Source organism: Trichoplusia ni, chromosome 16, assembly GCF_003590095.1.
Source record: "Trichoplusia ni isolate ovarian cell line Hi5 chromosome 16, tn1, whole genome shotgun sequence".
NCBI lineage: Eukaryota > Metazoa > Arthropoda > Insecta > Lepidoptera > Noctuidae > Trichoplusia > Trichoplusia ni.
The window spans coordinates 8,074,193-8,099,555 of NC_039493.1; the positions used below are offsets into that span (position 1 = coordinate 8,074,193).

General features: G+C 33.3%; 2 protein-coding genes across 2 annotated transcripts in view; one reads left to right on the forward strand and one right to left on the reverse strand.

Moving 5' to 3' along the window:
• Positions 1–25,363, forward strand: part of LOC113501932 (solute carrier family 12 member 6) — a 390,722-nt gene that overhangs the window by 92,984 nt on the left and 272,375 nt on the right. The gene's annotated exons all lie outside the window — the stretch shown is intronic.
• LOC113501940 (monocarboxylate transporter 1-like) lies at positions 17,001–23,298 on the reverse strand. The gene is made up of 8 exons (XM_026883266.1): positions 23,137–23,298; positions 20,317–20,443; positions 19,739–20,143; positions 19,548–19,662; positions 19,317–19,464; positions 18,695–18,839; positions 18,115–18,306; positions 17,001–17,244 (listed from the first exon to the last, which is right to left on the reverse strand). Exons 1-8 carry the CDS (start codon positions 23,233–23,235, stop codon positions 17,117–17,119), a joined length of 1,359 nt encoding a protein of 452 aa, XP_026739067.1. The 5' UTR covers positions 23,236–23,298; the 3' UTR covers positions 17,001–17,116.

Here is a 25,363-nt window from a genome sequence, read left to right on the forward strand (position 1 = left end):
CTGATGCTAATCTTTCCTCCGGTGCGGGGCAAAAATTACTGTGTTAGCCGCTGGTGCGGGACAGATATATTTGGTCTCCCTATGAATATGAATGAGACGGTTAGTGTTTTGGAATTGCCTCGTCAAATAGATAATATAGGTTCGAAAAAATTGCATCGGGTTCTTACGACCCGATGCCGACTGAAGCAATATTTTTTACGTCTAGTGCGTTCATCGGTTCTAAACGACCCGATGCCCGATGACCCGATAGACGCACTAGATTACATGCTAGTTGAGCTAGTGAGGTGCGTGTGTTTCGATGCGTTTTTATGCAACTGAACTGAACATGAAGTTGAACATGAACCGATCCAGGAAAATGTTGTTTGAGCCATATGACGGTGAAAAGCCAAGGAAAAAAAAGTGAGCGAAGGTCCCCCAACACAAATAATATTGGGTAAGCGGAATATGAATGATAATGCCAACCCGTCAACTGGTCAAACATTACACGTCCAAAATACTGCAGTTAACAATCCCCAGCCACCACATTGACCCTCACCATAAACCAGTACAGCTTATAGTGAACGAATAGAAATATTGGAACAGAAAAGAATTCAGCCAGCTTACGGTATAATTAATTTTACATGTTCAAAAGAAAATATATCATACATTTTATCGATGACGATGTTTTTTTTCTTGTCATCCACAGCACTAAAAACGTATCGATACTTTTAATAACCAGTGCGGATAACGGATCCTTAAGATCCGACAGACAATTCCTTTATTTACAAACAAACCCTTCAGTGGATCTATCTGCGATTTCAGCCTTTTATTGAGTGTTTATTTGTCAACATATTGTTATAAAAGAAAATGTTTTAATCATTATATCTATAAAGATAAGTCCATATAAACCAATGTAAGTCGATCGGATCTTTTTGACCCACCAACGCACCGGGAACAAGTCGTGCTTCGGATATAATCGACCCCATGCCGCACCAACTGAAAGTAATCAATTTTGACTAACGCAGTGAACGTGTTAAACATCCAAAATGCTATTTCCATTCCACACTTCTTTAAATTAAATTATATACCCTTAAATACGCTTTATAAAATACGTAAATATGATCCCGCCTTACAAGACTTTTAAGAAAAATATGTTATTTCATGTATCAATAAGAAACATCTTTTCATTGTTTTGAGGAGGTAATCCAGCGAGCTTTTCCAAGAGATATATTCTGCCATTTGCGAAGCTGTAATATATCTTGTGATATCGAACTTTGACAGAAGATGATTTATGGTTAAGGCGACAAAGAAAACATTTTCAAGAAAACGTATTTTATGTGACAATCTTTAAATCTTCAAAGTATTGATTTACACAATATCATTTTCGTTTCATTTCCATTAACTAATTACATGATTTTATTAGCGTAAATTGTTATCGTAAATATAAAAATCTGAACTAACTAACTTATCGTACAATAGATTATTTATCTAATAATATGCTATGTTCCGATCAACAATGAGACAGAATATTTGTTACATGAGATATCTATAAAGTTAATTAATTTAAGAAGTTTCTTAAGTTAAGCCCGGGAAAATGAAAACACACACTAATTCTTATTAAAAAAATATTCGTCAATACCTAAATGTGATCATCTTTATTGAACTTAGGTATAATATTAAATAGGTATTTGACTTCATTAAACTGTACGAACTTGATAAACAAAATCATTCAGCGTAAAATATTAAGTATCATCCCACGATTTACGAACCATTGTATAATCAAAACGAGAACTTTGTTTTTATTAGATTATAAAGTCGTTTGTACAAAATCTTATTTACTGAAACAAAACACATTACTAGCAAATTTGAGGGACTCCCAACACCTTTTGAAATAAGTATTTGAGAAAGGGAGACACGACTCTCGCCCTGCAGTGCTGTCTTTTTCCCACAACCGTCCTTCTAACCGATTAACATTTCTGCAGTCCTTAACGTCTAGACAATACAGGTCAAAGTCTCGTGACTTATAGAAACGAAATGTCATTTCCATACATCTGTTTATTATTTATTGATGTTGTAGAATAGTTATAATATATCGCTAGACAGAAATATTTTACAAATGGTAGTAAACTTTTTTGCCTGATATCTACTCATATTATAAACGCGCAAGTTTTTAGAAAGTTGGTTGTTTGGCCCCTTTCAAAAACGCTGAACGGATTTTGACTAAACTTGGTACACATAGTTTACAACGAGAGACGATCCTGTAACACACAGGATAGTTTCTATCCCGATTTTATGTTGCCGAGGCATCATTTTGAATTTGTGGCGGACGGAGCCACGGGCAATAGTTAATAAGGTATAAACGAGGAACCTTGCTATTTAAATCCAATTATTTATTCTCTTATTTTGGAATAAACAAGGTTCTTTTGTTTTTAAATTTGTTTTGTAGAATTCAGACATGCGCCGCCTACGAAAGGTGACATTTGATAATTGAACGCGAGAAATTCAACCTTTAGTATTCTAATAAATGTTATTGTTTTCAGTAAGCATTGGATAGTGTAGTGTTTTATTTATTTGTGGCTATTTTTATGAAATTCAACGTACTTCTTGTAACTATACAAATAGAAATAGGAAACTGGCGTCTTACATAGGTGCTGGTACTAGCACATTATGTCAATAATTTATCATATACTATTTATCTCAAAATTGGTGGAATCCAAATCAGTTCATTAGTTGGTAAGGCGAGTGAATCAACTAAAATCCTGATCTCCGAGCATCTCGAAAAATTAAATACGCGTACCTAAGTAAGCCGATTAAAAAAACATATTTAAAATGTACTCTTAAAGTCTGTATTGACTTAAAACTTATCAGCGCTTGAACCTAGCAAGCAAACTTTTGTTTTTGACATTTTAATTAAAACCGATGTCTTAACTGCAATCGAAAGCGTTTGAACGGTTCGCATAGCCAGGGTGCAAACAGAAACAGGGATAATCAATACGATTCCGTTTGACTCAAATATTTGTATATTATGTGTACAGTTAATAGTTTTGGGTTAGATAGAATATGTGTCGCAGCGTTTGTGAATGTAGCTTTGACAAATTCGATTTCCAATTATGTCTTTAAATTGGACTGTATAGTGTATACTATTCATGTTTCACCATTTGATTGGGCAAGTATTTTTTCTGAGTTGAAGTTAGAAAATGGATGAGTGTTGATCACCTTCAAAAATCTTAAATTTCTTGTGATGCCATAACCCATTAATAAGAACCAAAAAGGAAACTCAAAATAACTCTGTTGCTTTTAGTGTCTTACAAGCAAAAGTCATTTTGGTATTTGAACAAACGACTATAGATATACGAATTCGGTCACCACTAAGAACCTCTAAGTGACAAGAAGATTTGATACTTATCCATAATATTAACAATAAAAAAATTGTAAATTCCATATCCTTAGAAGGTAACACTTTCATTCAATGTACTTATACCAAAAGCCTAAATTAGTTTTATCTTCACAACATGCATTAGTTTTGCAAGGGATTTAGACTGTCCATGTCTCTTTTTTATGGTTGAATGACACATGGATGATGTGGTGGATATCCCTTTTAAACAAGGCCTCTGCATATTGGACCTGTGTCCTCATGTAGGCCTTTGAAAAGGACCGGGTCTTACGAAGTTAACCCGTGAATAAAAAGAAAATAATATGTATAAACAATATTCTTTTGTTATACAACCAAAACAAGTAACATCAAAAGCCCCGTCAAGTGGAAAATACAACTCCGATGTCGTAAGTGAAAGGGTTTTTTATTGAATCTAAGTTTAATACCCGAAAAGATACATAGTGGGTTTTCTTAGAAACGTTTTTTATGAGGAAACATTATTATTGTGGTATATCAGCAGCTATTTCAAGTACAATAGAATGAATGATATTAAACCCGTGTATTGTAGATGTCGTTTGTTATTTTTCCCGTTTTATGAATAACATTATTTCATTATTACACTCTGAAATATTTAAGTTTAACTCGGTTGATATTGCAGACCTAAAATAGGTATCGAGAAAATTTGTGGAGTTTTTCACTTCATAACAAATTTATAGTACCTACTTACCTATAATGTATATAAATAGAAGTATTTTTTTGGAAAGTGCCGTGTTATTGTTCCCTCTGAAAAATTGCGTATTCAAATGTGTACATACCATATCTGAGGTTAGAATTTTCTCTCATTTCTTAGATTTTAAAATCGATATACTTGTTTCAATGTGAAATCGATTTAAAATTACCCAGTAAAAGCAGTTCTTGGAAAAACTTGTTACTGTTTGCTTAAAATCACATATCTAAGTTGAATAGTTTGCGTAAAATTATGCTAGATGTGTCCTTAATTCACTATAACTTCTTCTTAAAACGTAAGGATTCACATTTTTTCTAAAAATATATGTCGTTAGATTTGCTTTATTGGAACATAGCGTTACAATTTCAATTCAAATACAATAACGCTGTTCAAACAACCACTTCACAATTTTCATGGTCACGAGAACGACGAATTTTTAAATAAAACCTTCGTAGGTAATGTTTCTCTACCTTCGACATATGTATACGCAAATTGAAAGTATATGCCAAGCATCGCTCTTTGTTTAGTTAAGCTATCGGGTCGGTCGTTAGGCTGGCAAACAATAGGTTTCTGAAAACTTGAAGGCTGTACGGTAACCTTCAGCCGTGATCGAAGCGACCCCGATGCACTAGATTGTCCGTTCTATATTCTGCATCCGTGACATTGAGGCAAAGTTAATAAAAATATAAATGGACTTGATACTAGAGAGAATGATCACAAAGAGGAAACAATACAATGGATACACGTTTTGTTCGAATTTAAAACAAATAGCATTTAAGTTTCTGAGATACGTGTTTTTAAGCACACGCAATTTATATATAAAAAAAATGAAAACTGTCAAGAACTCTTTTAAAGGTTAAGACTAGGTGAGACGTCTGTCACGCTTTCTCACAGCTATTACCTGAGTAAAAAAAAGTCCCTGCCCTGCGTAATGTTCTGCTATCAATTTTACTCGAAAAGATGTACGGTTTACTTTAAACTATATCAGCATTTTTTTTATTCGAGTCAGTTCTCACTGCTGGGCAAACGCCCCCACTTTTTTCTAGTCCTCTCGAACTTTAAATATCATTATAGGTATATCACCATAATATTATATTCAACATTGATTCCTGCATAAAAACCTTAAAAAATCATTATTGATTAATGATGGCGCATGGTACACCCATGAGCCCTCGCAACCAATAAATAAATGAAACTCAGCTACCGTAAATAAAAACAAACAAAACTTATTTAATCGACCTCTATCACAGTTCATTGTAGATGCACTACCCTGCAGTTGTTTCGATGTGGTTGTTCCATAAATTAGCGGGTCTATTTCCACTTGGCTCGGACCTTGACCAAGTCTGCCCTGACCGGCTGGAGGTCGGATATTTTCGTGCTTTTCCACCAATTTTGTGTCTACCCCGTGTTGTTTATAAGTTGGCATTGTAGCTTTTGTTTTGGCGGTTTCTTTGTTTTAATCTAGAGAAGACAAATGGAAGTATTACCTGCAATGGTCCATTTACACTGTTCATCTTTAGAAAATAGTAGTCTGTTCAGTATTCCTGAAGGGGATGATGATATTTTTTTATATTGTCAGTCATTTAGTTTAATACATAAAAATGGATGAATGTTTTTCTTTTGTCCCGCAAACATAGCCTCTCTTCTCCTCTCCTTAAATGTAAAGCAGTTAATGTCGTTTATTTTTTATTGTTTAGAATAAGTCAATAATTGCTTTTTATTATCTACAGACGGACTATCTTTTTTATCCAGTCACTATCCCTATTTGTACCAGGACCGTTGAAAAGTATTGGCTTTATACTGGCAAGTTTCTCTTGTCAGGAAAAGACTCTCATGTTTCAAACTTATGTTTCAAAACTACTGTTAAACTTATTGAGGAGAAAACTATTACAAATGTCTGAGATCGCTATGGAGGCTTTTGTAGCCGATGCTCGAAGCAAAAAACCACATTGTTCCGGTTTTTCCATTTGCAGTTAGTAAATAGTTTTTCTTTTAGTGTCGATGTTTTTAAGAGATTGATCTGAAAGTCGCCATCTAAATGGCCTAATTGTCTTGTCTACGCCACTATGTCTTTTAATATATCGCTACGTTAATGGGCTAAATTATACCGACCAACTCTATATTTGACCCAAATAAATAATAATTCTTATTGTCTTTCAATATGGCAAAGGGATTTGCACTTCTGTCAAAAGTCTCGTCTTCTGTTTTTCTCGCTTTAATATCATCAATAGGATCATATAGCACCTTATATAGCAAGTGAATTTCGATCTTGTCCCTATGCCCTTTAGTCTGACACTGTAGATCTAATCCAACTCCAAGTGTCAAGCAGTTTAGGATAAGATAAATGGGGTAGGTCTGAAAGCATCTGAGCATTGCAATCAATCAATACTAGACGAAATTGAAGTTCGCTTCCATTCAAAGGTCAAACGGTTGTCTGTAAGTCAAAAAACAAATGCAGAAAGGATTATCCTGTGGTAAAGTCAATTTGTAATGTACAAAATATACCTTAAAAGTTCAAGTCAGTTTGATCAAAGACTTGTCTTCTTCATTATAATATTTTACCTAGTAGATATACATCACAACTTAAATTAAAATTCTCTATAAAGCTTTATCGGACATGTCCTCATCTAAACCTTTAAAGAGGAGCGAAAATCTTCCAATTGAGTCATCCTCGAATAAAAGAAGATGCAAATAATATGTATCTATTAATTTGATATAACTGAAGAGCACGCATTGCAATGTTAATACTTGGTTACTAAATTTATATTTAAGCACAATCATTATGATTCAACCAAAAAACTAGGTTTAACCCTCTCTTAAGCACAAGGTATTAAAAAGAAACACAGATAGAGTCCACATGTTAGGAATGAGTAATGTATCTATAGATAAACCACGATTTGCAAAACCGACAAAATTATACCCTATCCACAGAACTGTATTGAATTCTTCAGATTTAATTATTAAAGTGGTTAACCAATAATTTGATGACTAAAAACCACATTTTGATGAATATGCAATTTATAGGAAAATTTAAATATTGTTTTGTTTTAAGTGAGTAAGTAGGTGATTGTAACTCAAAATAATACACAAAAGCCAGCAAGCTTCCGATATAATTCAGAAATGCTCACTGACTCCCTACATTATTTTTAACTTTGGACTTTATTACTATTAAGCATTATAAGCTTATGTTGTCTTGGGCAAAAGCCTCCATCTCCTCTCTCCATTTTTCACCTTCTGAAGCTAAAGTATCCCAGTCCTTCATATAAGGAACTTTTATAGTTTTGGATAATCTATTCTTTTGATGTGGTCTATCTGTCAGTCTGTCTTCGGCAGATATGGCCAGTCCCACATCTGAACTAACCTCGGAATATTGTTTATAGATTCAAAGAATATCTTGGCACGGAACTAACTTAACAGGCACACTTTAAGCAAGATAGTGAGTTACCAGACATAAAATACAAGTCATAAAATCTATTTCCAGACTAAACATTGAAGTTGCGTGGTTTGACTGTCGTGCCTAAAATGTGATATCGGCAATACCTTTTACTACTTAGTTCCTACATACGATCAACATTGTATCGCATATTTTTAGTACTCACGTACATATCTATTGTAGGAAGGCGTTTGACACGAAACAAGTTGCTGTCTTTATGTAACAATGTTTTCATGTGAAATAATGACACGAAGATGGTATTACTTTATTTAATTCAGGACCTTATTCAATTAGTCCTTAACTTAACTATAGACCTTTTTAAGTAACTTTCGTGGCGATAACTTATATTTAAATAATGCCAACGGATTTCTCACCTGCATTAAAGGGGACATTTCAGACCCAACTAGAGTCTTTAATCATGTAACATCTAACCAGTCGGGTAATCCCAAAAAATATGTATGAGTAAACCGTAACTATCTAATGTGATTGTATTTTTAAATTATATCAGTTTGACGGAAATTAAGTGAAGGATAGTTTGCGAGGCCCTCTTCAATTAAATTGTTCTCATGCCATACTGAAACGGATAGTTTAGTTCTATTAACGCTTCTTGTGTAAATAGATGTATACAACCGTTGCACATGATTAGCAAGCATATTTCAAAAATCGCAATATGAAAATATTTTTCATTTTTATTCCCTTTTGTTAACGTAAGTTAAATAAAGCGCCATCTTTGATAAATATATGAAACTGCTATAAAATCAACAACGTGGACTGTTGGAGAACCTCTACAGTTTCCTGTAGCATTGAAGTGTTTGATACAGATACTAGGTGGCGCTGTTCGTTAACTCGCCGAATGATACAGCAGGTGGCGCTCTGGGTTATGATAATTATGTGGTTTTTGTTTGAACTAGGTATATAAGTATACATAAAAACGTTTATTTGTTACGTATTTATATTATTTCATTAAATGCATTTTAATGTTTTGAAAACTGTTACATTCATTATTTTCGAAGTTCAAGAAAATTCCGACAGAGGGCGTTGCTAGGCTTTAGTCGAATAATAGCGAAATCTTATTTTGAGACCTAATAATATAAGATGGTCGTGTTTATATTTCAAAAAATATTTGGGTATTGATTAGGCGACTATTGATTAACTGTGACTGTCTAAGTACCTATTTTTCGTATTGAGACCTCTAGAATGGAGAAAAGATACGTAGATACTCCTACAATTTTAGCCCCGTAAGAGTTCAGGATAGTTCTTCTCATTTCTGTGGTTAAAATGGAAGTACAGGGTTAACATTTTTTTGGTTTTAGAAATGCCCGATGTCGTATACTTTTTTCTAAAACTTGTTATGTAATTCTGGTCCCGGAATGATAGTGGTATATAAAGTCATCCTTAACATAAAATGAGAAAGTAAACGTTGTATTACTAACATAATCGGGATCGAGCGAACGAAACAATAAACAGGAAGTTTCTAACACCCCGAGATACAATCAATTCCTTCCAAAACAAAACTTAACACAACAAAAACTTGGCGACGATCCAAATCATCAAATTGTTCAACTCTTACTTGTGCTACCAGTGCTACTCAGATACAAAGTACTAGGGAAGCATAACATAGCGATGATTTATGCCGACTTAACGATTTGTCACGAAACGCGAGAAGGACTTACGTTTTGACGTGACTTTAAGGATGTACTTGAGTTATTTAATTTTCTGTTCTCCTGGTATTGAGTCGACTGTATTACCATCAGATTTTCAATGTAGACTTTTACGAGTTTTGAGAGCAGAAAAATAAAGGAAAATCGCTCGTGAAGTGCCTTAAGAATGTCGCATGGCAAAGGGCACGTAAGTATTGATTAGTGCTGTAGGCACTCTCTATGATGTTACATTACGGGTAACGATGTAAGGGTGCTCAAACACATTAATTATTCTAACACTTGAATAGTGAAGACGAAAAAAATACACGCTTAAGCAGCACCTTATTTGATGATTTTTTTTTCCCCTACATTAAAAATATCGCTTGACAGCTTAATAGAACCATCATAAACGTTTCCAGGCTAGCCAGTAAGCTCTAAAGAAGACATTATCTTGAAGAGAAACATGTATTGCGGCAACACGAAGCATTTTCCACCCAGCTCTGTTCAACTCCGCGGAAAATAGCCATTTACCTCATAGTTTCTTTGTGGTCACTGGACCGTACGCGAATAACAAAGGAAATCTTTGCCATTGACTACCAGGGAATGTGAAACTACTTTGTACATATGATTAGGAAAATTGACGTCGTGTAAGTTGTCTGTGATTATGGTTGTATTATAATTTCTAGGTCAGTGGGCTCAGGCGGGCCGTTTCTTGCTTGTTTTGATACAACTGGAACGAATTCGTATGTGTTAAAGCGGCGTTTATGGGCTGTTCTAATATGGATGTTGTCCGAAAATGGATAGATTCTAAAGTAGTTTTTTATGTCTGTAATGTGCCTATTTATTGATGTAATTGCACTTCTTATAAAATAACAGCAATGGGCATAATGCTTGAGGCAGTTTTTACTCATCAACCATAGGGTGATGCAGAGACAACAAGAAGTATAGAGAGCAAATTTATCTAATTATAAGGATGCCAGTCATCTCTCCTATTACCGAGGTACAAAACCTCATAGGTCCAAAAATTACATCAAATCCAAACTTTGCCTTTAATATCCTAACTAAATGAATAATGTAAAAACAATGCAAACAACCACTTGTGCTCAATATGTAACTTGGGCCTTGTTACAAACAATTTCATGTTAGCCCAAGAAAGTCTATTACCCCGAAATTCTGTAACTTCGAACAGTTAGAATTGTATTATAAACTTGGATATAAGTTAGCGTGACAACGTCAAGTTATATGTTCACACGTTTTCGCCTTAGGAACATAGCAATTTTCCGTTTGAAGAATAGTTTGAGAAGGGAAAAACTTATGAATTTCTAAGTTATGATAGTGGGTTTAGGCTTCAAAATCTTGAAAAAGCCTTTATAAAAGGGTTAACCTTTTCCGGGGCAAATAGAATATTCTCTTTTTAGTAATTTCTTGCACCGCTTTTAAGCATTTAGAGTTGAAATGAAATGCATGTAGCATTTCATTTCGCAATATGCCAACTAAATATTTGTAAAACATGTAATTTGGAAAACTGATCTGAATTATTTTTAGTTATTGGCTAGATACGGTTACAAAAAAAACTATGTAAAGGACTTTATATAATACCTGTTATGTGTATACATCGTATTTAGTTTCAGGCCAGCACTTTACTTTTCGTTTTAACACGAGCAGTTCAAAAAGGAGGTTAATAACATAAAAATGATCGAACGACCAGCCGCTATATTGCGATCAAATCGAATTTATCTGAATTTCACCGCAATTTTCGTGGCTCCAGCCATTTGAAGAGCCCAATCCATTTATCTTCATAGGTAAAATATTTTCCGCGAATATGTAAAGCGGTAACCAGGTTCAAATAAAATACATTGATGTTATACGTCTCTATAGACTTGTATAAATCGGGATTTTGTTTACCTTTTTTTCCGGTTTTACAAACTATGATACCAAAACAGAATTCTACAATAACTTAGTTATGATTTTTGAGAATATGCAGTATTCAAAAAGAAATACAGCAATTGTCTGTTCAGACAAGATTTGCTCTTGTAAGACAGAAGGAAAGTCGATGTTTTTATCTTTTTAGGAATATAATTTTAACGTGTATTGAAAAGATGAAATAAAAAAATGTATATATTTACCAAACAAAACGCCTGAGAACTATTACATTTATAACAGTTAAATCTTATGTAACTGAGTGAGAAACAGTACCTACTATGTAAAGATGGTAGGGGCTTAATCCGCAGCGTTGGGCGTGGCTGGAAATCTAGACGTCTACAGCCTACGAAGCCTTTGTTCCCGGAGCACGAAAAAAATATGGCAGCGTTCAGAATCAAACGATTACTTCTGGAACCGATTCAAAATCACTTGTATTAGGTACTTAATAAAGTCTGTTTTTAATTAAATACCAAAATGTTGGCTGATAATTGAATAACTTGACGTATTTAGAATTGATTTATTTTTCTTAAATTTATCCATAGTAATGGCTGATTGACCCCCGCTGCGTTTAAAATGGTTTGCATATATTATTTTATTTATGAGTCGTGAATTTTATCACTTTATCATGCATTTTTGCTGACAAGTATCGCTAGAATAAAATTATTATGTGACCCATATAAAATTTGCAATGCTGATTTTATCATTTTTATTCGTGAGTAGAAAAAAATATTGAAATCGACTAGACATTGATTTAAGACGTTGAGAGTCCGTTAACTCGTAGTACCATATTTTAAATTGGAACCTTGTATAAAAATATAGCATAAAACCAAATGCCTATAGTATAAATATATCTAGGGTGATTGTTGTTATACACGTACTCATTTAACCAAAGTTAACAACTGATAAATAATTAATTATCCAGAGAATAAGCCAATATAATAAAGTAACAACCAAATAATGGTGACATGAATAACAAATGACGATCGTCAAATTCGAGTAAATAAAAATAATTGAAAGTCAAATTTGAATTACGAATCATCTAAAATGCAATATGGGTCATTAAAAACTAAATAGAAAATGACCTGTATTCAAAGTCTCACAAGATTCATGGGTACCTGATTAAAAATTAATGTAAAGCATACATAGTTTTGTATTGTGACGTCACGTTTCACTATGACACAGTCGTTAGTTGGTACCGACAGATGACTTTAGTACGGGGGAACGCGGTCGATTCAGCTCGCCCGGGCTAGCTACAACGGTATAAAGTAGGTCTTCGCACTGTCAAAAGTTATGATTGCAGAGATATTTGTATAGCTTATTTTATGGAAAGGTTGCCTTTTGAAGGGTTATGTTAATAAGTATATTCGCACAGAATTTCGTTTCTGGTTACTGTAGTTTGCAATGACAAAGATATTTGGTGAACTGCGTATTGTTATTTGAAAAATCTACTTAATATAATTAATTTGTTAAAAGACAAAAATTCTTTGATTATATATACCTACTAGATTTTTTAAAATATTTGATTTTCAAAAACTTGTCCTAAAATAATAATACGATAATCGTCTTTTGTTTTACCATATTATTATATTAAATTAAATTTATACACAGTTTTTATGGAGATAATTATATGTATAGCATAACGATCAATAATTCAAGTAATATTATCAATTAAATTTGTCTTGAATCGTAAAAAGGATAAAATTTATTAAACTAGTTCCCTGTCTTTTATATCTTTAGCCTTGTTAAATCATTTTAATTGGTTTCAACTTTAATTATAATTTAACCAAATGTTCATTATCACGCGCGTTTCACAAATACAGTTACGAGTTACAATTGTATTGTATGTTAAAACTTTTTAATACAATTTCTTAGTTCAACATATCTTACAACTCAAACATCTGACTCATTAATACCTTTATTCAAAACAAGCTAATTCAGTACAAAAAAAATATTCATTTATCTAGGAATATATTCCTGAATCTGGGCCCCAATTCTGCCATTTACGATGGCCGATGAATGAATGAAAATTGGCTTAAAATGACACTTTTCGTATACGACGACGAAAGTGTTTGTCATAAGCATTTTTTCTAGACAATAATTGAAAATTTAGTAAGAGATGGTACACTCAAGGTCAAAACAATAAATTTCCGTTATTTTGTAGAAAAAAATATCAAGAGCATAGGAATAAATTGAAATTTAATCCAATTGCCATTCACTCATCGTTGTAAATAGCAAAATCGGGGACTGGACTCGTGTGATCATTAATTCCTGACTACGTATGAAGCCAGGAGTATCACTGATAATTATTGACATTCGAACAATGGGTCCACTCAGTCGATGCATCGATACTGAGAGAGGGCTTTGTTTCCCATTGAATCTAACTTCGATTGTTTTCGGTGAGCTACGAATAAAGCGTGTGCCCTATACGTGGTATAGTCGTGTTAAATTGGTGGTTTGTAGATTGGGATAAAGTTAATTATAGTAAATGATGATTATGAAATTTTGAATATGTAAGTGTTTGTTGTACTAAATTTAAATTAACGTGTTGTATTATATTAAATGATGAAGAGTAAATAGTGGGAACTTGTATTTATTTATTCATTGAGTGTGGTCTCAAGTAAACTGACTGCGACCTATAAATGTTTGCGTATTTTTCGTTTTACGAACCAAACTGCAAAAAAAGAAATGTTTTTCTGTAACTGTCAACTTTTTAAATGGGCGTTAAAAAATTACATTGATATTTTAATATAATGTACGCACTTAGGTATGATGATCATGACATTATTTGAAATAACATTTTCTGCAATCACAGGATTCTGCACAAATACTATTTTAGCCATATCGACGTCCTTTTATCCCGTGAAATGGAATAAAAGTCGTTGGAAAGGCATAAAGGATTATTATTGGACATTACGTGGGCAATAGATTCTTTTTTGTTGAAATTGACGAGCGTTTTAAGTGTCGTTTTGAAACGCACGTTACATATTAAGTGAATCCAGCTATGCTTATAATATAGAAGTATTGTTTATTTATTTGTATAGTATCTACAAGTATACTATCAACTACAATAAGAAATCTTACTATATGTTGCAATTTCCTTTTTTTTTAACTTGTTTCTAGAACAACCCTACTATCTACAAAGATAGCCACAATTCCTATTTTCGATACCAAAGTAAGACCCACATTTTTATCACCAGTTTCGGTCCGGAAATAGGTGATAAACCCGTGTCATATTATGTAGTATGAACTCTGACAAAGATACTTTTAGCCGTCAACTCGTCTAAAAATATGGACCTTTTCGCACAAATAAAATTCATTATTTATTTGCTTTTAACCCGCGTCAATATTAATTTATAAATAGATAAAAATATCCGGAAATTGTACTTACTTGAGGTCGGTGGCAAATTTGATTTTGTATTGTTTTTTGAGGGTCTATTATAATGGTGCTAACGCTCAGCAAGGCACGTGCTAAAATCAGTACCTTTTAATTAACTTAATTTAAAATTGCTGGCGGATAAATTTCCTTGCACTAACTTATATTTTCTCTATAAGTAAATTTGTAATTCTTTTGAGAAAAAAATATCTTTAATCCTAAAAATGTACAATGAAGGCCAAATATAAAAATCGTAACATTATAGGTAGAGTTTGTGAACTACAAATAATATTGACCACTCCAATCACAAAATGAAAAACAAAAATAGAAAAATCACTTTACCGAAATACCGACCCAAATCCTTCCTTCTGTTTCGCCGCATTAAGATAAAAAGGGCTTAGCGCATGTCAACACTTGTAATAATTTATGACCCTCTATAAGAAAACCCTTTAAAGAAACTCTGCTGAAAGATATCTTTACACAGCTTAAGTTTCAGTTTCAGACTCGTTTGTAATTAAATTTAAAACTTTTCGGTTCTAAAATTTCCGGAGTAGTTAAGGCGCTAATAGTGTTAGCTTTCGTCAAAGCTCGCTAGTTGCATTAACTTAAATCCTGGCCTCAAAACCCAGCTTAATGTACCACCAGACATGCTCGAAAGTGAAAGAGGGCATAATATGCTTTTTAAGCTTTTGGGATTGAAGTGAAACTTGTAAACGGGTTCTAAAACGGTTTTTATTATAAAATTATAATAATCATATTCAAAATACATTTATTGAGGTTCAATACAATTATCTCCATCGCTAACTTTTTTCAAATTTCCCGTTCCTTATGTTCAAGTTAACTTAATTGTTTAGTAAAGGAAAAGTAAATTGGACCTTTGTTTTATAACTACTGACTTTTCGACTCTTTTCCAATTGTTGTTCTCTTAAACAAAATGAACGACTTTTCATTAATTAGAGAAAGTTTCAAGAAGCAGCAATACTTAAAAGACTTAAAATAACAGAAATTGAAAAATCTAGAGCAAAAATACTAAAATACGATATTAATTCTTTTCAGTTTATTAATATGCATCAATCTGAAAAATTCTATTCCAATATTCAAACAAGAATGAACCAAGAACAGAAGGCAATAAATTAAAAATGTTATGCATAACTGCAGTGCTACGGGCTCCGATGAAACGAGATATTAAAATAAAAGCTGAGAGCATATTCCTGATTCCAATCTGATGGGAATGTGCAAACTTAGTTGCCGGGAACCTATGAATAAATTTCACTTGGACCCCTTTTAGCTGATTCCTCCATGCATTTCAAGATGCCCCGATAATCCTCTTAGGTGGTGTTTCAAGTATGTTCGGAGTTTAAAACTTGTTTTATGAGGAAAATTTATTTTATTTTTGCTTAAGCTTGCTTCAGGCTGTCGTGGGGCGTTTGTTTGTAAGAAATGCGAAGCATTTACCTGCTTCTTATGTTTTCCTAGAAATACTTTCTTTTAACTTTTTTACTAGTTCTTTTTGTTTTGTTCCAGTCCTCGTTACGCTATGTTCTTGTATGAAAAGCATTTAAGCATGGTTTGGTTTTACAACATTTCGTTTTCCAGATTTACAATATTACGTCTAAATAACCTTAAAAAATCTATTCATCTTCATAAAATCATAACCGACCAAAAATAGATCGCATTACTCACCCATCATATCTCCATGAACCCTACACGTTTAAAAACGATTAGCCGCAAAAAAGTAATAAGAAAGCGGCAGAAAGATTGATGCGGTCGAAGGTTTTTCTAAAGCACCCCGCCCGTTAAGGGTTAATAATGAGGGATCTTGAGTCCCGAGTACCTACAACGGTAATGCTGAAAAAGTACCTAATATATTTTACCTGTGAGCTTGGTAAGAACTGCGTAAATAAAATGATAAAAACTTTTTTCTGGCGACACGAAGTGCGTCATGTACGGTGAATTCGTTAGATGGTTTTATGAAGTCCTTGGTATGGTTCGTTCATAGATGGGTAGAACTTGATTAGGAAAGAGTGATTTTTTTATAAAATGTAGAAGAAAATAAATAATAGAATGTAAGTTACTAAAAATCTTGTAAACACTAAAAGGGAGAAGCAATTGGTAGTTTTAGTATGTTTGAATCCGATACAACCTTAAAATTTAACGTCTAATCGAACAGTGGCGTTTTAAATAGTTGTGTTGCGATACGATTTTTTTAGCAAAGTAGAACATTCTAAATTAAAAAAGAAATCTGGATTACTTTATACCTAAAGTATCATCAGTTGATCAAGTGTTTTAAAAGGAACATTTTTCGTAACAGCGTACTGACTGACAAATGTTTCACGCAAAAACACTGTTTTGTGTAATCGGGTATTATTAAAAATACGCGATGTTATAAATTAACTTCAACACAATAAGTGGAATTCGCTTGTTTTTTTTCATAAAATTTCAAGGTATTTCAGATAATCACGCTTAACTTCGACCCAATCCGTTACACTGAATAATATTTAATTAAATTAGTCACTCTTAATGTAACGGCGAAGAAAAAATAAAATACAAAATATTCCTTATGCATTTATTTATCTAAGAGTATATAAATATATAATATGTACAAGTAACTACGTATTAGAATACACAATGGCTGTTTCAACAGCATTTATAATAAAGCTTTGTTGTGCTATATTTTTCTTTGTAACCTCGTTCTAATGACATACTCAATGGGCCAAAATAATAGACAGGGTATGCAGCATAGAGCTAATGCGTAAAATGCCGGCACGTAGTCCTGGTAAATATCTTTGAGTAAACCTGGAAACAATGATTAATAAAATAAGTGGTGGCAAGGTGAATTTAAAACAAACCGTAAATTTTAGATTCGAGGTGGTTCAAAATATTGGTTGTATGAAATGATGTTGGCAAGGTAATTGCTGAATCTAATTGTTCGATATTTGGGCATATGGCAAAGGATATTCTATATCTCTTTCCGTAATTTGTTAGAATTGTTAGGGTAGACTCCACATAATTAGAAGATTTTGTCTAATTTTGTCTTTACGACATTTCATTGTGTTCGCTAAAGAAGACGAAGATAGGTTTTTTAGTGAATTAAGGCCTGTTCCTTAAAGCTTTATCAAAAAAATATCATCAAGGACTTGGAAATACACGCTTTTAATTAGCTCCTATTTTTGACCGATAACACGATACAGAATGTGTATTATCCACTCAAAGATATCATTCAAATAAACCATTATGATATTTTAGATAAGATGATTCTTTATCTTTAGTTCAAAAAATATCTACTTTGTGGAGTTTATAATTTAATTAAGGTAGTTTAGACTATTACTATTATTATTCTATATTATATACTGTTATTCTTCGTGTTTTACAAGAAGCGACTGCCTATCTAACCAAAACATTCTTGTAACCTGTGCAATACGATACCAATTAGTTAGACTGCCTGTCAGACTGTCAGATGTCTAGATTGTGACTTCGAGTAACGAATGTCAAAAAAGAAAGTATAACAGTGAAACACGGAGGAACTGGTCATGACAAAGATGATCTCCCATCTACGGACCGACAATGTCAAGCGTAGCTTAACCTGTGATCGATCCACTTATGCAGTTTTAGCTTAGCCTGCTTAGCCACATATAAGTCTTACATTCTAATCCAAAGACCACTTACCAATAAGTGGGGAACATGTAACGTTAACTGTGCCAGCTGCCAGCATGGACAGGGCGTAGGCTCCAGGGAAGTCCTCGTGAGGAACATGGTTGGAGATCAGAAGCGGGCTGGCGACGTGCAACCACGCCCGGAGTAGACCTAACACAGCGGTCACCGTCGCCATCCACACGAACTGGGTCAGTTGTAACAGTACTGAAATGATACGGTGGAATTTTAAGACGTTGAATCAAAAAATAGTTTTGGGATTTTTCAGTAGGCACTTTGAGTAGGAATGCAGAATTTAGGGTTTAAAATTTCTAAGAAATAGAACAAAGGTTTGTGTTTGTTATCGTATTTTAAGACTATGATCAAAGATTACAGAATGGTGAGTAAAGTAAGTTATGCATTTAAGAAAAACAATTATCGCAAAAAAATAGGCTTTTTGCAAGATAAAGTGGGTACAATAACAACTATTTTTACCTGTGGAAAATTTGTTATTTGAATTGAACAAATAGAAATTACATGAAACCCTAACGTAAACATTTATATCTTTACAGCTGTCATTGCAAAAACTAGATAAGATAATATCAGTTATCCATACCTAATCTAAAAATAAGCGTAAACAGCGTTGCCAAGTAAAATAATAGTCTCGTGTTTATATGTACTAAGCTGCTAACAAGGGCCAAAAGAAATCGGCCTCCGACATCAGCTGCGGCACAAATTGATATGCACATTGCCACTTGCGTCTGAAAAAGAGAACATTGTTCATTGACACGTTGCTAGCCGTCAATGGAAAGACAACAACACTTAATTATCGGAAGATCTGAATACTCTTACAATAGAATCAAATGAAGCATAAGTTGTAAGTAAACATGTTGTAAATGTCACACGGGCTTTAATACATCTGTCTTATCAGGAAAATATATAGGCTGGAGTTAAATAAGATATAATAGTTTGTTATAGGCTGTGTTGTATATTTGCTTATAGATGAGGAAATATACTGCAACATTAAGGTATTATATAAACGTGAGAAATTTAAAGTTTAAAGACTCCCACGTTTATTTAATCTTTGTCGCATATGTACAAAAACCCTCAGGCTCAAGACAACCTTTCATGTATAACGCGAACCTGCTTGTTCTAAGCGGGGATCGAACCCGTGACGTTTACTAAACAACTCGGCTGTCACGCGGCTTTTTCATGAATGATACCTTTCGTTAGTTTACCTTATCGAAACCATATTGAAACATTAGCATCGGCTGTAAGACAAAGAAAGTTATGTCTGAGAAATTGACAAAACTTTGCCCAAAACAAATGTTACAATATACGGCATCCTTTAAAATCTTGACGTTTAAAATTTCCAGAATTTTCTCCCTGAAAAAAAAAACAGTATTTCAGAAATAAATAAGCAATTTACTTCGAGAAAAGGAAATGGTGTCCGTAGGAATGATTCTTACTTTATATTCTTAGGACCATTTTTAGACTGAGATTTATCAGTCTTGACAGAATCATTATTCTCTTTGGAAATCAGCAAATCCAAATTTTCTGGACATTTACCATTTTCTGAATCACCTGCAATAAATTAACCAAATTCAATTTCATAGAGAATCATTTTTCTATTCAATGTTATTTCAGAAGTTAAAAATACTTGCTGTTCTGATTTTTCTTGGTACTTTGTCAGTTCTCATTGCGAGCATTCCTGGGAATGTGTGTAGGGACATTCCGGCTACAATTAGCAGTGTTCCCCTAAATCCGTAGAAAGACATTATTTCCTTCAGTAGTTGAGGATACCACATCAGTATTACTCCTTGTACCGCTTTACAAATGCTCATGACTGTAGTTCTTTTTTTCACGAAGTAATGGTTTAAGGTTGAGTAGCAAACTGGCACCATCATCCCGAATCCTATGCCTTGGATTACTCCAAAAGTGATTGGAAGTTGGTTGGTGTTTGATACAAGAATTGTACTGAACGATCCTGTGGATAGGAGAACTGCTCCAACCAAACCTCCAAATCTTAATGAGAATCTTTTTGTTATACTGTTTAGTATAATACCTGGAAAAGAAGAAGTTATTTATACTCGACAGCGATATTAATCGTACCCAAATGTAATCGATGAAAATTAGCTTATCGAGACTTATTCGATTTCTACATACTGACTTTCTCTTGTTTATCGTTATGGTGAATAATTTGATTGTTTTTTATATAACAATTTTAAAATTTCTTACCTCCTACGGCCAACATAATAGCAAATACTCCATGTGCCGAAGTTAAGGATTTTGCTGTAGATTTTGTTTCGTTTATGAAATCATTGTAGATCAACCCGAAGGAGTTGACATGTCCTATACCAGCAATCTGGAAATTAAAGCAGAATTCACAATGTAAAACTCTGGCACGTATTCTTTACGTGAATACAACGTTTCACTTATTCAATATTAGTTTATTTATGTTTACAGGTCTATTCTTTGAAATTAATGTTGATCAATAATGTGTCCTCCATCCACAAGCGTCCTCGGAAGAATAATTTCCTTACTTACATCGTCTTCGCCTTTAAAGTCATACTAATCATCATTAACACAGCCTAAGTTACCGTTTTTATCGCCTCTATTCCCGGTTAGAAAATCCCTATGAACAGCTTATTGAAACTCAATCAAGCGAAAAAGCTAAGCGGTGAAGAATGGCTTGGCCAAGATGGCGTGTATTGCAATGGCTTTGTATTTCAAATGGAAAAGTTTCTAAAGCTCTCCTTACAATGGAATTTTGTTATACAATCGTGTGTTATGATCAAGGTGTAACAGGGACTTAGTAGCGTTTACTAGATTTAAAAATAACTAGTCTGCAAATTACCCGACTGACGTCAAAAACACTTCCTTAATAAAGAAAAAAATATGATTATGTGCTTGCTCTTGAACCGCATTTTGCGATTTTCTTGTGGTGGTCTTAGAACAATAATTATTAAGGTAGCGATAATGAAAAAGCCATTTATCTTGATTGTAATGGGAAGCTACAAACCGTTGCTATAATAGATGCGATTCCTAAAACAATACCCTCTAAAACTTGTTTGCAATAATAATGTCCTTAATGTCCTTCTAAATATTCGGCATTAGATATTTCAAACTGAAAGAAATTTTGATAAAATTGTCGATTGGCGAGTAATTAAATACAATATTGGGTAACATTTTACTTTGTTCTTTTGTTGTGTTGACTGAATTGGGTTCAGACGAATAATTAAATTCTGGTAAATTAGATCCTCGTAGTCGTAATTTGAGAACAATTAATTAGCATTTTATTGGGTTTGTTGCTGTGTGAACGAAAATATTCAAATATATTACTAACTTTACCTTTACCCACATTCGCTCTGACTATGATGACCGACTTAACAAATTAATGGAGGTGTCTGTATAATCTTCAGAGTGGGTTCTGCTATTCTTCTGTTAAATTAAAGTCCATTTATAAATGTATTAGTATCACATATCGTTTTTTTTTTGTCTAATTGGGCCTTATCAGTAACTCTAACAAACTCTTCACGTTCGCTCTTAATTCTTCATATAACTATCTTTCATATTTCCGGAAACGTACTTCAACAATTGAGATCATTAAGCTTGATAATAACGACATAAATGCCCAATATCTCGTGATTTTCCAGCCTATCGCCTTGGAACTAAGTACACTGTGCCCAACTTGAGCTACCAAATTGCGCGGAAAGATAAGTTAATTCTTTAATTGACTTTAAGATTGCTAAATGACGTAGGTCTTTCAAAAGACGTTTATTTGTTTAAAGATACCGATTGTTTGCGGCAACTGTTCGTTATTTGTTTGGTGTTATTTTAGAACTCTTTTGTTTTTTTACGTGAGATACAAATATTTCACAGTGATGATAATATAAAAAAAAACGCTATCGCAAAAAGTATTCTTCAAAACGCAGTATTGAAAAAGGCTGAATCGAGTCTTTGAACGTCGTAAATAAGACAGTGGAGTGTCTAATTAGGACGTCCATATAAAAATACTATTGTGCACTCTATGCTATTGGATTAAGGTGTCAAATCGTAGTAATAGAACTCTCCAATTACGGGCCGCGAATAATCTTAAATCAGGACACATTTTGAAATGACCTGAATATAATGACACTTTTTCATTAATCTGAGATCAAACATTATTCTAAGAATCTGATGTAAACATTATTACAGCTTATTTCACAATAAAATTATTTTATGAATTAATATTAATCACATTATTTATGTAACCTGTTTAGTGTTAATTAATACACTGATTGTGTTTAACCTATAATATATCTATAATGTAATTAATCCTAGCATGATTATATTTGTTATGCGAGACAGATGGATATTGCAACACGATCAGCACGCTTGTGTATCGTTGCATTATCAAGAGTGCTTTACATATCTATAATTAGTGAAAACACGACTAATACATGGGAGCATTGAATGAAAATTAATCATAATACTCTCCTAAGATATGTTTGCTAAATAGGTTAAGTAGTTAGGTGTAAAGAGCTCGTGGCTAAGCTACAACTGCAAAAGTTGATCGAACCATGTTAAGCTACGCTGGATAGGGTCGGGCCCTGGATGGGTGCCGTCTGTGTCATACCTAATAAGTACCCTTCCTCGAGGTAGATGTTATGGATTTTTGACAATTTAATTAAAATCTTCATTCCTATTGAACGATAATACCTTTGACTATGCTTCTAGTTGATATTTATTACATATTGAGTAGAGAGCCTACTGAGTATCGTAAATATCAATCTCTTTTCTAATTAAGTTCCTTCCATTTTTATGTTATGTACTGTATGTAGTAAACATATTCTTTCATTCCATTATGTATTTTAATGCATTCTTTAAACTAAAGCTAAGTAACTTCGTATTACGACGTAAAAAAAATGTTTACAAAACCTGTTTATAAACTATATACAATGGATATCAACAACAGTGACTCACGAGCAATTAGCATTGACCTTGTTCGAAAACCAAAACAATCGACAATCATCATTAAATTAAAATAAATAAAAAATCTCGACTTGAAGTACTTACAAAAGTAATCACAGTTCCGAAAACAACGGCATAGCCCCAATTGTCTTTATTAACCTTCTTTTTAATACCCGTCGATACATTTTCTTTGGAAACATCCATTTCACTACACTACTGTGTCAAAGTGTCGTAAATGTACTGTGACTCGTGAGTCGGCCGGACGCCGCTGATAAACAACTGTCATGCGTAGCTTAGGGCTGCGACACATGATCCGATTAGTCGTTCAACGATTTCGCAATCGGAAATGTCGTAAACCTCTTTTCTTAAATTATTAATGCCGTTTAAATGTATGAGTGACGCGTCTAAAATGACGCAAATCAATGTTTGTTGTGAAAAGTTTTTAAATGTCAAATGTCTTTTCGATTCGGCGCTTAACTACGTGAATTGACAGAAAAATCACGTTTTTTTAAGAGCATAAATGCCTCGAATTTTTATTTTACTGGCAACAACGCTTTTAAAAGTACCTACACAGCCTGCATATCGTGCATGTGCATGGACATTACAATGCCTATTTTTTTCTGCCGTTTTGTCACGTCAGCTTATTGCGTTTAGCGCTAGCGTGGGAACTCTCTCGTGTGAATTTCGCGATAACTCCTGAGATATAGCCTAGATATTAACTTTCAAATTTCAACATTATCAGTTAGAATGTTATACATAAAGCTACAACTAAATTCCAGAACAAATTGTAACCATTTTCATTTCACAATTGCTGTTACGTATCATTTCATTTGAGCGACACAAGTTTCAATTTACTAAAAGAAAATAAGGCTCATTTTTGCTTGGCAACAAATAAAAAAGGTTCACGTCGGCTTTAATGAAACAGAAAGTAGACAGAGCAAACAGTAATTCCTTTGAGACACATTCATTAGTTACCTTTATTATAAACTCTGTTACAAAAACAAAAAAGCAAGTAACTTTTTTATTAATAAAACGACGTTACGACGTAACATCTCTTTATTAAATTTATATAATTCTTTTAGTACTACTAAACAATAAATAATACCAAAGCTATTTTTGAATACCCTCAAAAATTGTTTCGTTAATGTCTTAGCAATCTAGGGTTAAATAAATGTTTAGCAGGACAAAGTAAGTCATTTCAGGAGGGTCTAAAAACAGTAAAAGTATTATTTGACTTACGTAAAACCCCTATCACTAGCCTATAATAAATCTTTATTAAAAAAAAAATTACAGTAGAAAGTAGTAGAATCTAAACATAAGACTTCATTGAAAAAATCAAATACAATTCTGCGACTAGTCGTCCTGTGCGATCGTCATCGGTATAAGAGTACACACGTCCCCTTACCAATAGTAGCTACGTAGATAAATGTTTCTTTGTTCATTATTCACTCCTACACAAAGCGTCAAACATTATATGATGCGATAATGGTGAGGTGTTTTTCAATTATTAATAGGCACGAATAAATAGTTTGTAAAGAGTCAGTGAGTCCCGAGACGTCGTTTTTTTTTATTTAAACAGCTGTGAGTTAGGTTCTTTTTTTAGCTTCTTTTTGCTTGCTTAGGTAAAGGGTAGGCTTTGCATTGTGTGAGTTATTACCTCCACTTTTAATGCAATATTATTGCAGATACGTAGAAGGGAGACACCGCTTTGGTTATCTGATAGACTCTGACGATTTTACTCACTATTATATAGTGCATCTATGCTCTTAAAACATTACAACTGCACCTAAGTTTTTTTTTGGAATACAAGTAAATCCTTTCATATTTCTCTTAGTTGCCAACATCGCCGGTAAGTTACATCAGTCATCAATCAAGTGACTTGATATCATTATGCGATATTTAATTTTATCAGTATAGATACATGATAATGGAAAGACATTTCATTTCCCTGTTACGGTGGTATAGTACTGTGTACTCGTTTATAGGATACTGTGCCCAAAATACTAGTTCAAAATAATAGACACGAAGCCCTACTACCGGATCTCCGCTGTCTATTTGTAGCAGTTAAAACAGATGTTGAAAAATAAAGTCAAAGTTAAGCAATGATTGTTGTGGTTATAAATTTTTTGGTGGGTGAGAATAAATTTAAGGAAGGCTACCGACAATGTTTATACGCCCGATCGACATGCTTCTCCTTAAAATATTTGTACGGAATCCTCAGTGTCGTGGTTTTAATTGCATATTGTCTTAGATTACTAATGTAGCCGTCGATCTTATAGCATATAATCTGTTCTATTTGTCACAATCATTATTCAAAATTTATCAATTAATT

Bases quoted from the DNA above. Each gene is read 5' to 3' on its own strand.
- LOC113501940 (XM_026883266.1), bottom strand. From the start codon at position 23,235: ATGGATGTTTCCAAAGAAAATGTATCGACGGGTATTAAAAAGAAGGTT. The intron at 20,444-23,136 runs GTAAGTACTTCA...TTTAATTTCCAG, and splicing joins TCGGAACTGTGATTACTTTT to ATTGCTGGTATAGGACATGT. The intron at 19,663-19,738 runs GTATTTTTAACT...AATTTATTGCAG, and splicing joins AAGAAAAATCAGAACAGCAA to GTGATTCAGAAAATGGTAAA.